The following is an 11,691-nucleotide window of genomic DNA, read 5'->3' on the forward strand; positions in this document are numbered from 1 at the left end:
TTAATTAGCCAGAGTAACACATCTGATTCATCTGTACCTATAAAGTATAATGACAAACGCTCAGAAGACGCTATCTTTTTTACTAAACAGAGACACAACCATAATGATTACAAAGTATTTTCATATAGCAATATTCAGCTAAGGCAGAGAAAGAGAAAGGAGGCAGACAAAATTCCTTGTACCAGCTATCCTGTTATATGCAGTATCTGCATATTTGTGGAACATGTTCAGAGGTTTGGGATCCTCATATGAAGTATTCTGAACTTTACTCTGATGAGCTGGAATAACAACTGGAACAACTGTAATTACTAAAATATATGCTATATGAAGTATATAATATTTTATATATACACACATATAGCATGTATATTACACAGTAGTTGCATGAGTTGTTGATCTGTTTATAGGTTCCCTTGATTGCACTTGCTGTGAGTTTAGATATCTAGTAAGGTAACAGCTTCAAGAAACTTTTGAAAACCCTAGAGATTCAGGTTCCTAAACAGGATTTTTTATAAACAGAGCAAAGGGACTTGGGAGCAAGAGGAGGAGAATTAGATACTTTTATCCTCTAGTGAAGTATAGGAAATAGGAAGAAAATGAAGCCCATGAGTCTCTCCCTTCTTTGACACATGACAATGACTTCTACTTGTGAGTTCTTCACCAGGGTAAGAAATGGGCTCCTGATGTGAAAAAAAAAAGTTCTGAAACTCCATTCAAAATCTCCCATCTCTCACCTACTGTAGTTCAGGGGCAAGAGGCCAATATAAAAAGAAAGCAGAGGAAGAGGAGGAAAAGTGGAGATGGGCAATGGACATCAACTCCACACCTTCCTATACCAACTGTACAAAGCACTGAGCATCTTCAAAAGGGGACCTTCAAAACAGATACCAAATGCATTTACAGGTGAGCTCAGTCTCATGCTTTCCTGAGGACTTGTGCAAAGTCTGATGGTGGTTTTCTCTGTCACTCTTCTACTGACATATGAGAAGCTAACAGAGGATGATCTAGTAAATGGGACTTTCAAGAGGCAGATGATACCAAGCTCTGTATTCTCAGTGCATCCAATTTATCAACACCTTTGAGAAGATTACTGAAGCTTAGCAGGCTGCAGCCACACTTCAAAGTTTCCCTTCCTAATTTTGTCTATAAGGAGGAGGGACAGAAGTTCCTGTTTACTAAATTAGCAGGTACTTTTACGAACTGATTTCTTATTTGTATATGTAATTATTACTGTGTGTCTTGAATGATGATTACCTTTTTTTGCAAAAATTACTCTTTTTAAGAGTCATCTGAATTCTTTTCAGATGTCTTGCCCCTACTGAGTCATAATTATTGGCTTGGGTTCTCACACAAGCCAGGGGACTGTTACCTACCTTTACTTGCTGACAGTGGCTCAGCTTCTTCAAGGCACTGGGGAAACAGGCTCTAACTACCAAGGTGGTGCCAACAACCAGGAACAGGTGTTCCCAGGCCAGTGTTGCCATCAGACAATTCCCTTTCTATGCCACCACACACAGGTCCACAAGCACTGGCTTGGAGTGCTGCCTAGATCCTGTAGTGCTCACTATAAGTTAAAAAACTAAGATCTTGTGTATGTGAGGTTTACATCAGCAACTCACTTTTTTACAGCAACTCATGATAACAAAAAAGGAGAGAAAGAAAAACTGGGAAAACTTACAAGTATCTTCAGAAAACAAGCAACTGCCCTCTGATACCTGCCCGAAGAAGTAGGTCGGGGTCGGTTCAAAACGGGCTTAGTCTGTGGTACCGTCTCCACTCCTCAGAATTATTTCGGTCCCCGGCTCCCACTGGAGAGTGGGAGGTATCAGTAAAGGGCTGCCTGTTCTTCCCTGAAAACCCAACTTTGCGTTTTCAGGCACCGATTTGATGACGGCGGCAAAAATACTTCAATGGGGCTGAGGCGGGGGGGTCCCCACAGACCGGCCGTCGCTGCCTTCACTCCCTGCAACAAGCAGAGGAACGTCGGTGCCTCAGCGAACAGCGAGTGCACCAGCAAGTCTGGGCGCTCAGAAATGATGAGTCAGTCTCCCCTAAATTAGGGGATTGCCGGTGACGTCTGCTAAAAACAACAAGAGCCAGAAAGCGCGCGTTACTTTGCTCCGACGGAGCCGGGGTAGGGCTTTCCAGCCCCGCCTTCCCCAGTCCCGGCGGAACTGGGTGCCTGAGGGCTCCGGGACATGGCAGCGACTGCAGGACACAAAGGCACTGCTGACCGACATCGGGGTCCCTCCACACCACCGGCTCGCCCTGGCGCGGAAAACGCGGGCGGTACGAGTCTGTTCCCGGTGCCCTTTTTCCTCCTTCTCCTTCCCCCTCTCCTCGGCGGGGCTCGCAGGCCTCTACGCCGGGCAGCCATGTGGGGCGGGGGCGCTCTGCCCCGAAGCTCGTCCACAGCGCACCCCCGCCGTGTCCCGCTCCTCTCCGCCCGCTGCTGCGCGGGACAAGGGGCGCTGGGACGAGCTCTCCCGCTCTCCAGCCCGCCCTCTCTCGCGCAAGCGCAGCCGCTCGGGGGCCGCTGGGAAATGTGGTCCTGCCGGCCCGTAACGGCTCCATTTTCTCCCCGCCACTGCGGAAGCGCGCGTGCGCGGCCCCGCCCCTCCCCGCGGGCGTCACCGCCCCCTCGGCCGCGGCCGCGGTATCCCGGGCAGCGCTGTCACAGCTGCGCGCGCCCGCCCGCCCGCCCGCGATTGGTCGAGGGGGCCGCGGGGCGGGACGCGAGGGGCGCGGTGATTGGCTGTGGCGGCTGTCAGAGTGAAGGCTGCGGGTGCCCGCTGAGCAGGGAGGGAGGGAGCGCTCCCCGTCTCCCCTCCGCGTCCGGCGCCGCGCCGGGCACAGCCCTGCCCGCAGCGCGGGGGGGCGTCGCAGCGGTCTCAGTGTCTCTCTCTCCTAGGAAAGCCCTTGGAGCCGCTCCTTCCCGGGGCGAGCTGGCAGAAGGCAGGAGAGACTCCTCCAAAGTCCCGGTGCCCTACCGCAAAAGCATCCACCTGCCCCCGCTACCCGCCCCAGCCTCCCCGCGGGCCGCTCTCCCCGCAGCCTCCGCACAACTTCACCAGAGCCTCCGCCTTCCCCGGGGCTTCCTCCTCCTCACGCCCACGCCGGCCCTGAGCCGCCCGCCCCCTGGCTCAGACCGCATCCCCGCCGCCTTCCCTCCCTTCCTCCCCAAACGTGAGTAAGGGGAGGCGGGCCCATGGATATGCGGAGGTTCCGGGCGGGGGAAGGGAGCGGGTGTGCGCGGTGAGTGTGTGTGTCTGAGTGAGTGTGTGTGTACACAGCGCTGGGAGGGCAGCGCATGCGCCCTGCCTGGCGGGGCCGAATGTTTCCCAAGTGTTTGAAACTGGTATTTGGATTTTCCACGTTGGATCTAGCGCGGCGTATGGGAGCGAGGAGGCTGCGTTGATATCGGCGGGGAGCGGCGGCGGCGGCGGCGGTGAGGAGAGAGCGGGGAAGGGGGGAGCGGAGGAGAAGCGGAGCAGAGCGGCGCTGGCGCAGGCAGAGGGGCTGCCGCTGCCTCTGACAGACACTTTGCAGAGCACATTTTGTTTCCAGATTGTTTCGGAGGAGCTGGTTTAAGCCCCCCTCCTTTCTCCTCCTCCTCCTCCCCCCCTCCCCTCCCCACACACACACACACACACAAATCCCTCTGATTGTTCCTACCACCTCCTTCGTGAATTACCCACAACGACAGCCATTCAATCAGCTGCTGCTGGCTGTAGGGGACTAGCGGAGGGTGTGTGTGTATCTCTCCCCCCGTTTCACACAAGAGGAGTCAGATGTAGCTTCCCTCGGTTTTTTTGGGGGGAGCTACCGAGAGAGGTGGGCAGGGAGTGAGCCCTTCATCGGGGTTACCGTCTTTGAAGGGAGCAGCACTTGCTCTCACACAGAGAGAGGTGTGGGGAAGGATTTTTTTTTTCCTTTGCCGGATGAAAATGTTGAGTCCTGCAAACGGAGACCAGCTTCACCTAGTGAACTATGTGGAGGATTATCTGGACTCCATCGAGTCTATGCCCTTCGATCTGCAGAGAAATGTCTCCTTGATGAGGGAAATTGACGCCAAATATCAAGGTAAGTGCTTTCTATATGTATGTGTGTGTGTGTGTTCGTGTGTGTGGTATGGGGCTCGGGGGGGGAGGGTGTCTTTGCCTTTCTTTTCTTCAGAGCTGAGCCTCGGCTCCTTTTGCCCCTCTGCACCCCACAGGGATGGTAGTTTTATTTTTGGGAGGTGAAAGGAGGGAGAAAGCCGGGAGGAAAGATCCGAGGAGAGAGAGGGGTTGATCTGCAGCGTTAGCTCTTGTCATGGGGCGGAACAAAAGGTCTCCGGCTTCTCTTATTAAGCAAGGACTCTGCTTTTCTGTGTAAATTGCTGGCCAAGAAGGCGGGGGCAGGGAAGTGGGGTGTGCGGTGCACAAAGGGGGGCCGTCCTTGGCCATGGGGCTGAGGTGGAAGGATTTCGGGGTACGGAAGAAAGTGCTGGGTGGACAGAGAGGGAGAGATTACAGCACAACATTTAGGAATGTACAGTATTCATTATGGCTGTAGTAGGGGAGAGAGGCAGCTAGTGAGGGAGGGAGGGAAGGAGGGAGGGAGAAGAGGAGAGGAGGGTTAGGCGGGAGTGGGGGGCAGGGTGTGCTTTCTTCGCTCCCTCCTCGGTGGGTTTCGTTTCACCCGGTGAAACAGCCCCGCTCCGGGGGGCGGGGGGCCGGGGGGGCAGGACCGGCGTGTGCGGTGTGAGTGTATGGGGGGGTACGGTCGCGTTTACGGCTGGGCTGAAGCGCCCCCTCCCCTGCCCGTGCTCGGGGCACGCCGTCCCCGTCCCCACGGGCGGAGGAAAGGAAGGGGAGGCCGGTCTGCGGGACTCGGGGCAGCTTTGTCACTTGCTCGCTGGCGTCCGCTCGGGAAGGGGGGAAGGGAGGGGGGCTTTATTCGGTGCCGCCGGCAGCGCTGACAGCCGGGGTGCCGGGCGGGGGGACCCCTTTTCCCTCCCCGCGTCCCTGTGCATGTGGCCTTAGGGGGCGGTGGGCAGCGAGCCCTGCCTGCTGGTCCCCCAGCAGCTCCTCGGGCAGCCCGCCAGGGGAGCCCGGCGGAAGGGTCCGAGGGAAACTTCCTCGGAAGCCCACGGAGGCCTGGCGGGGAGGAGAGGATAGGATAAGAAAGGGCAGGGCAAGCATTATGTCCCCCGCGGCCACGTCCAGCGAGCACCTCCGCGCTGTGCTGGGGAAGCGGCTGCCTTGCGCTTTTATAGACGCCCCTCGTTAGCATATCGCGTTTCATCCCGCCCCTCAGCGGCGCTCATAGGGCGGGGCCCTCCCCATGGGCCGGCCGCGCGCCGCCTCCCCCCGCCTGTTGGCTCCCGGGCCGCCCCACGCCGCCCCTCGCCCCGCCCTCTCGTGACGTTTCGAGAAGCAACTTTTCCGTGGGGTTGATTTGAATATCTCGGCCCGCCCCGGCCCGCGCGCTCTGATTGGCTGGGGCCGCAGCGGGGGGCGGGCCCGCCGTGGCCACCCGGGCTGTGACTGACGTGTCCCCGGGAGAGCGGGGGAGGGCCGCTGCTCGCGACCCTCCTCGCTCTTCAGTGGCCGGCGGGGGCCGGCGCGAGTGCGCTCCGCTCGCCGCGATTGGCCGCCTCTCTGTGTCAATCATTGTTGTTGCTCCCGTTGGTTTCTTTGGGCTCCGGGTGGGGGCGCGTGGCGAAGGGGGCGGGGCCGCCCCGCCTCCCCCCTCAGCCCCTCCCGGTTCCGCCGCGGCCGCGGGGCCGCTACTGATTTCCTGCCGGAGAACAATGGCGGCTCCGTCACCTCCGGGGCGGCCCCGGGGCGCCGGGCGGCGCTGCAGAGGGGCGGTCAGGGGGCCGGGCCCTCGCCCGTGTCCCGCTCGCCATCGTCCCGCGGTGTCTCGGTCCCCGGGAAGCTGCGGAGCTGCGCTGGGAATAAAGCTCTGGCAGCGGTGTCCCCCCCCGTTTTAATGGCGTTTGTGGTGTCGGGCAGGTGCGTTCGCAATCGCACGGAACGCAGCGTTCTGCTCCCGCTGCTACAGCAGGGCACGGGAACGCGCTTCCCTGGAATTCCCGTGAACTCAGCCTGCCGTGAGCGGGCAGCCCCAGCCCCCCGAGCTGCACCACACAGCTGCACAGATGTGTCTTTTAGTGCTGCGCTGCTCGAGCAGCGCATTCTGGTGCCGGTGCTGAGCATCTCTTTGGCCCCGCGCACCCCGTCTCCACACCGAACGTGTCCTTGCCGGGGCCGCCCCGCAGGATCCCGGATCGCCGCATCCCCCCGCCGCTCCTGCAGGACAGCGCTGCGCCGGGAGAGGGTGCGGTGCTGTAGTGTCTGTGCCGTACCAGCGATGAAGTTTTCCTGACGCCCAACTCCAAGCATAAATTACGTTATGCTATCGAGGGAGACTGTTCTCCGTGGAAGATACCCACCTACCAAATTCAGATGGGTTAAGCTGATGGCATCAGTCAAGTGCCAGCGCTTGTGCACTGCAGCCACTGAAAATAACTAACACTGCTTTTTTAGTCTTCCTGAATGCTTAATCTGCTGTATTCAGCCACTGTTTCAGTCGCATCTTGGGTTTGACTTTTTTTTTTGTAGGTTTTTGTTGTTGTTTTGGAATCTTTTTTTTGTAGCTAAGCGGGGAAAAAAGCAAATGCTTAAGATGGTTAGTAATATATCAAAATACTGGTGTGGTCAGATAGACTATATTGCAGTACCAGCTGACAGGTCGTGCTTGACCAACGTGTGAAGCACAGGCTGCAGTTCTAAAATCCAAAGTAAAGTTTATATAATATTTCCATATCTTCACTGGAAATTAGGATCACATGTGTTCAAAAGCTCTGCCCAGGCAAGACAAAACCTAAATCACAGGGTAACTGTCGGTTGCATATGTATCGCATTCTCCTATTAAAAATAAATAAATAAAAAGTTTTAAAGAGTTTTGATAATGCTGTTTGCATGTGTGAGAAATCCTTGTTTCTGTTAGAGGAATTGAGATCAGATTTTATATCTCAGTATATTTTGCTTCTCTAAGGCAGAACGTTCTGACCTGTGAGGAAGGGAAAATTCAGAAAAGGAATGAGATGCAGGAAAAACATTCTACATGTTTTTGAGGACTTAATATGGAAATGCCAAATGTCCTGTGTGCTTTAGTTGATTTGAGTATCATAACAAAATTCAAAAACATCTGCCTAAAAATAGATTTCCTGAACCATTCTTGAAACTTTAAACACTTTTTGTGCATTGTTGTTTCTTATAGACTTTTGGAACAATCCTTGAGGTGCAATTCAGAATCTAACCTATTTTCAGTGCTGGCATTTTAAATCGGAGGCTCTAGCTGCTCCAGTTGTTGCCTGTCGTCTTTAATGTTATCTCCTAGCTTTTTTTTATCTCCTTCACTGCAGTAAATATTTGATGAAGGTAATATTTCTCTGTTTTAAAAAACAAGCAACATGTATGTTACAGAAGATATAGGTAGGAAATAATCTAAACATTTTGGATATTGTAATCATAATTCTGTAATCCAGGGATTTACATGGCCTCACATTTTCAGCAGAAGTAGCTCAGCAGTATTGGATGAAACTTGCCATAGCTTAGGGTCCAGACCATGTATTTGGTGCTTCTGCATCAGCTGTCAAGTAAACCAGAATCCGGCTTCTCCACTGATCTGTGCTTTCTTTCTCTCCCACTCTCTTTCTCCGACTCTGTCATTCACTAAAAATGTTAACGTTGTTATATACAAAATATCCATTAATTTCCTCTCTAATTTTGCAGTCAGTTTTGGAACTTTCAATGGTATGTGTATTTGTTTCATTAGTTCTTTTTAATTACTGAAAATTTTAAAGGGAAGAATTATCAACATATAAAAATGTATTTAGTGCCTTTTTTTGGCTAAATCAGCATTTACATTCTATTCCTCTGGGACCAACTAGAACAAAAGTGTTCCACTGGAGTCATGAGCCACTTGTCAGATATCAGCTTCGGGGAATCTGTCTTTGATCAGCTTTGCACCTTACAAAAATGTGGTGTTGTATGGAAGGAAAAATATGGAAAGGTTTTGTTTAGCTATTCTCCCTGTCAAAAATATTTATAGTTTTTATTTCTTCTTTTCAGAGATTCTGAAGGACCTGGATGACTACTATGAAAAATTTAAACGAGAGACAGATGCTGTGCAGAAGAGAAGAATGTTGCACTGCATACAGAGAGCCTTGATTCGGAGTCAGGAACTGGGGGACGAGAAGATCCAAATCGTCAGTCAGATGGTGGAGCTTGTTGAGAACAGAACGAGGCAAGTGGACAGCCACGTGGAACTGTTTGAGACTTGTCAAGAGACTAATGACACCACTGGAAACAGTGGGAAGGCCAGCCAAGATAAGTCAAAGAATGAGACAATCGCACAGGCTGAGAAGCCCAACAACAAGAGATCGAGGAGGCAAAGGAATAATGAGAATCGAGAAAATGCCTCAAACAATCATGATCATGATGACATCACCTCAGGAACACCAAAGGAGAAGAAAGCAAAAACGTCCAAGAAGAAGAAACGATCCAAGGCTAAAGCGGAGCGGGAAGCTTCTCCCCCTGACCTTCCTATTGACCCTAACGAGCCAACATACTGCTTGTGCAACCAGGTCTCCTATGGAGAAATGATAGGATGTGATAATGATGAGTGCCCCATTGAGTGGTTTCACTTTTCGTGCGTGGGACTCAATCATAAACCAAAGGGCAAATGGTACTGCCCCAAATGTAGAGGAGAAAACGAGAAAACTATGGACAAGGCATTGGAAAAGTCTAAAAAAGAAAGGGCATACAATAGGTAGTTTGTACACTTTTCATAGTGAAGAAAAAAAATCACCAAACAAGTGTATTTATTGTCAGTGTCACCTTTGTTGAGGTGAAAGGATTGTAAAATGTATATTTTTAAAGGAGGTTTAAAACTGAGGCATTCCTGTTACAGGGACGGCAATAAGCAATTTTGTTTTTCATTTGGTAAGCTGTAACAAGAATGTGGTCTGTGGACCAATGTATTCCAAAAGTAAAGTTATAAGAATATTTGGGTGTTTCTTAAAAGCTAAATTAATAATTTTCTGTATTTCTTTTTTTTTTAGTGCTTGTAGCACTCTGCCCATTAAAATTTTGATGACAAATATCTCTGAAATGTAATTTTGTTTTCTTTAATAAAAAATGTTATTTACCTTTTGAGCAAAATTGTTAAATAGTTTAACCACCTGGTTGTATCTGAATAAAACTACAGTACATTACAAATGTTACTTCTTTTGGTGATAAGCCGTGCAAGAGCGAACAAAAGGAGGGTAAAATTTGGTTCCTGCTACAAAGTGTCAGTATAACAGTTCAATAGCAAATGTTTAAATAGGCTTAGAGGATTATTTTTTAAAACAAAAAGTTAATGGTTAAATTTTACACAACAAATATTTTATATGCTGGCCAGGTACCACAAAGGCCATTTTAAAATGATTGAATATGTTTTATATTTAACCGGGAAGTGGTTTAGTAATGAGACATAACATAAATGAAGCTTTATACTGTCACAGATAGTGGTGTAGCAATCCTTAATTTGTTTAAGTTGTATAAATGTACATTTTAAGTGGAGTTGCACTTACTGTATTATATTTGGAAATGCAGCCAAATGCCATTGTGTAACCAATGTGCATTTTCCGCTGTATGTATGAAAATTGTACAGATGTGATATTATGAAATAAATGAAACAACTTTGACAGTTTGCTTCTTTAGCAATCATGTTTAATGATCATTCATATAGCTTGAAAAAAAAAATTGTCTTTAGCCTTAGCAGCTCCAGCAAGCTGCTGCTGGAAAGCCTGAAACTGTTGTAGTGGTAACCAAATTACAGTTCTGATAATGAATCTTCACAGAGCAAGGTTGTAGCAGAGCCAAAATAGCATTTAACTTTCCATCTGAATCTTCTCATTTTGTGCTTGCAGTCACTCCCAGACCCAGACATTTATCTGAAAATCAGTATTATAGAGCTGATCTTGTTCAGTTGTTCTTATGCTTTTTCACTATGGATATAAATTACTCCATTTTTGTTATCAGCTGAAGGATCTTCTGTATTTCAGCATTTTCAAAGTATTGTTGCAGCCATTCCAGGCCAGGCATTTTTATTCTTCATGATTACCTCATACAAAAACATACTTGCTTATGACCAAGGTGCAATGCCAGGTATCCAGGTCCTCTGCCACTTAGATGGATAGTGAAGCTTGGCTGGGTCTTTACCTCTGTGGCTTGGAGGGCTCGACATTCTGGCTGAGCAGATTTCATCTCCTTGTCCACCTGCAGGCCTTCACTCCAGGTGAGAAGTGAATGAGACCAGCAGTAAGAAGGCCATGGAAGCGAAGGTTGTGAAATCCGTTGGGTCAGACAAAAGTCTTGTGTAAGAATACGGGAGGCTGGAGTTGGATTTTTTTGGAACACAGCCTTTTGTTTTTAATTGTTTTGTTATTTGAACAGTGAAACCTTGAAATGAGTCCAGTTTTCCCCCCACTGTATTCCACCAGATCTTTCTGTTGGAAGTAGGGGTTTGGATCCAGTTGAAAACAAGACAGCTGGAGGGGCTCAGTGTTTTCTAATGATGTACTGAAAAGCCCCAAAATGCACTGCATCACCTTGCATGGATGTTGCCTGCCAAACAGATATGCTCACAGTGACAAATAGAAATCCTGTTTTCCTTCTAAATAGGTGCACTAAGTGCCTGTGCATCTGCATTCATGTTTCCAGTCACTACAGACTGTGTCATTACACTGAGCCATCAGACTGTGTTGTTACACTGAGCCGTCTGTGCTCGGGGCAAGTGACCACTCCAGATCAGTCTCCTGCTCCTGAGGTGGTGTGTAATTTTTCTACTCTCTTACCCTTCTATTTTCCTCTTCTGGAAAAGCCATTTTCCCTACACATGTACTGATCTTTCCTGCTCCTCCCTCCCTCCCCTTGCTGTTGTGGCTGATGCCGACGTTTCTGGTCTTTTCTGCCTCAGCTGTTCTGTCGTCCTCCCACCAGCCTACATTGAGAACATCGATACTGAGCAGCAGGACTGTACTAGCGAAACCCCAGTGAAAGTTGGTGTAGGAACTAGTGCAGACACGGTTGCAAACCAAGCCTTTTTCACAAAATGTCTGCATTGGTTCTGCAGGGTGTTTTGAGTGTGAAAAGCCAGAAGGAAACAACAAAGGTGCAAAGGAGGATGGTAAGAAAGTTCAGCTGAAGATGGATCAGTAGATCCATATTTATACTGCCCCTAAATGAATATTTTTTCAGCTGCTGAAGGCTGGCTGTGGTCTCCCATATTTCAGCCTTTTGCTGAAGACCACTTGCTGGTCTGCAAAGCAGCTTGGAGTTATGTCCCTTTCCACATTTTTTCCCAGACTTGTGTTACCTTCACAGCTCACCCTGTTACAGCCTGCAGTGCTGTTCTGCTCCCTTGATCCTGAGGGCTCACTGGGCTTGACAGGTCTGGTTTCAGTCGATGGGCACAATTAGCTACTTTAGTTGGATTTGAGGGACTCTGCTGTAGCACTAAGCTCTTTGTTGGTGGAAGTGGAGCCATCTCATGTTATACTGACATACTGCCAAGTGATGTGGACTGTGCAAACTTTGTCCTGGCTTTGGTATCTTGTCTAAAATGCTGCCTTTACAAAATATCTTGACA

The 11,691-nt window shown here is 49.8% G+C and overlaps 2 protein-coding genes across 4 annotated transcripts in view; one reads left to right on the top strand and one right to left on the bottom strand.

Moving 5' to 3' along the window:
- The window catches only part of CARS2 (cysteinyl-tRNA synthetase 2, mitochondrial), a 44,926-nt gene extending 43,244 nt beyond the window's left edge, over positions 1–1,682 (bottom strand). Inside the window, exon 1 of the mRNA XM_032678658.1 lies at positions 1,679–1,682. The gene's annotated coding sequence lies outside the window, so the exon portion shown is untranslated. The remainder of the gene's footprint in view (positions 1–1,678) is intronic.
- Positions 1,683–3,223: 1,541 nt separating this feature from the next.
- ING1 (inhibitor of growth family member 1) lies at positions 3,224–9,747 on the top strand. Of its 3 annotated transcripts, none has more exons than XM_032678659.1 (2): positions 3,224–4,083; positions 8,127–9,747. In XM_032678659.1, exons 1-2 carry the CDS (start codon positions 3,942–3,944, stop codon positions 8,828–8,830), a joined length of 846 nt encoding a protein of 281 aa, XP_032534550.1. In that variant the 5' UTR covers positions 3,224–3,941; the 3' UTR covers positions 8,831–9,747. The 3 variants fall into 3 exon arrangements, with proteins under 3 accessions (XP_032534550.1, XP_032534551.1, XP_032534552.1); XM_032678660.1 differs by lacking the exon at positions 3,224–4,083 and adding an exon at positions 5,830–6,002; XM_032678661.1 differs by lacking the exon at positions 3,224–4,083 and adding an exon at positions 6,076–7,433.
- The last annotated feature ends 1,944 nt before the right edge of the window (positions 9,748–11,691 follow it).

This window comes from Chiroxiphia lanceolata, chromosome 2 (genome assembly GCF_009829145.1).
Source record: "Chiroxiphia lanceolata isolate bChiLan1 chromosome 2, bChiLan1.pri, whole genome shotgun sequence".
Classification (NCBI taxonomy): domain Eukaryota; kingdom Metazoa; phylum Chordata; class Aves; order Passeriformes; family Pipridae; genus Chiroxiphia; species Chiroxiphia lanceolata.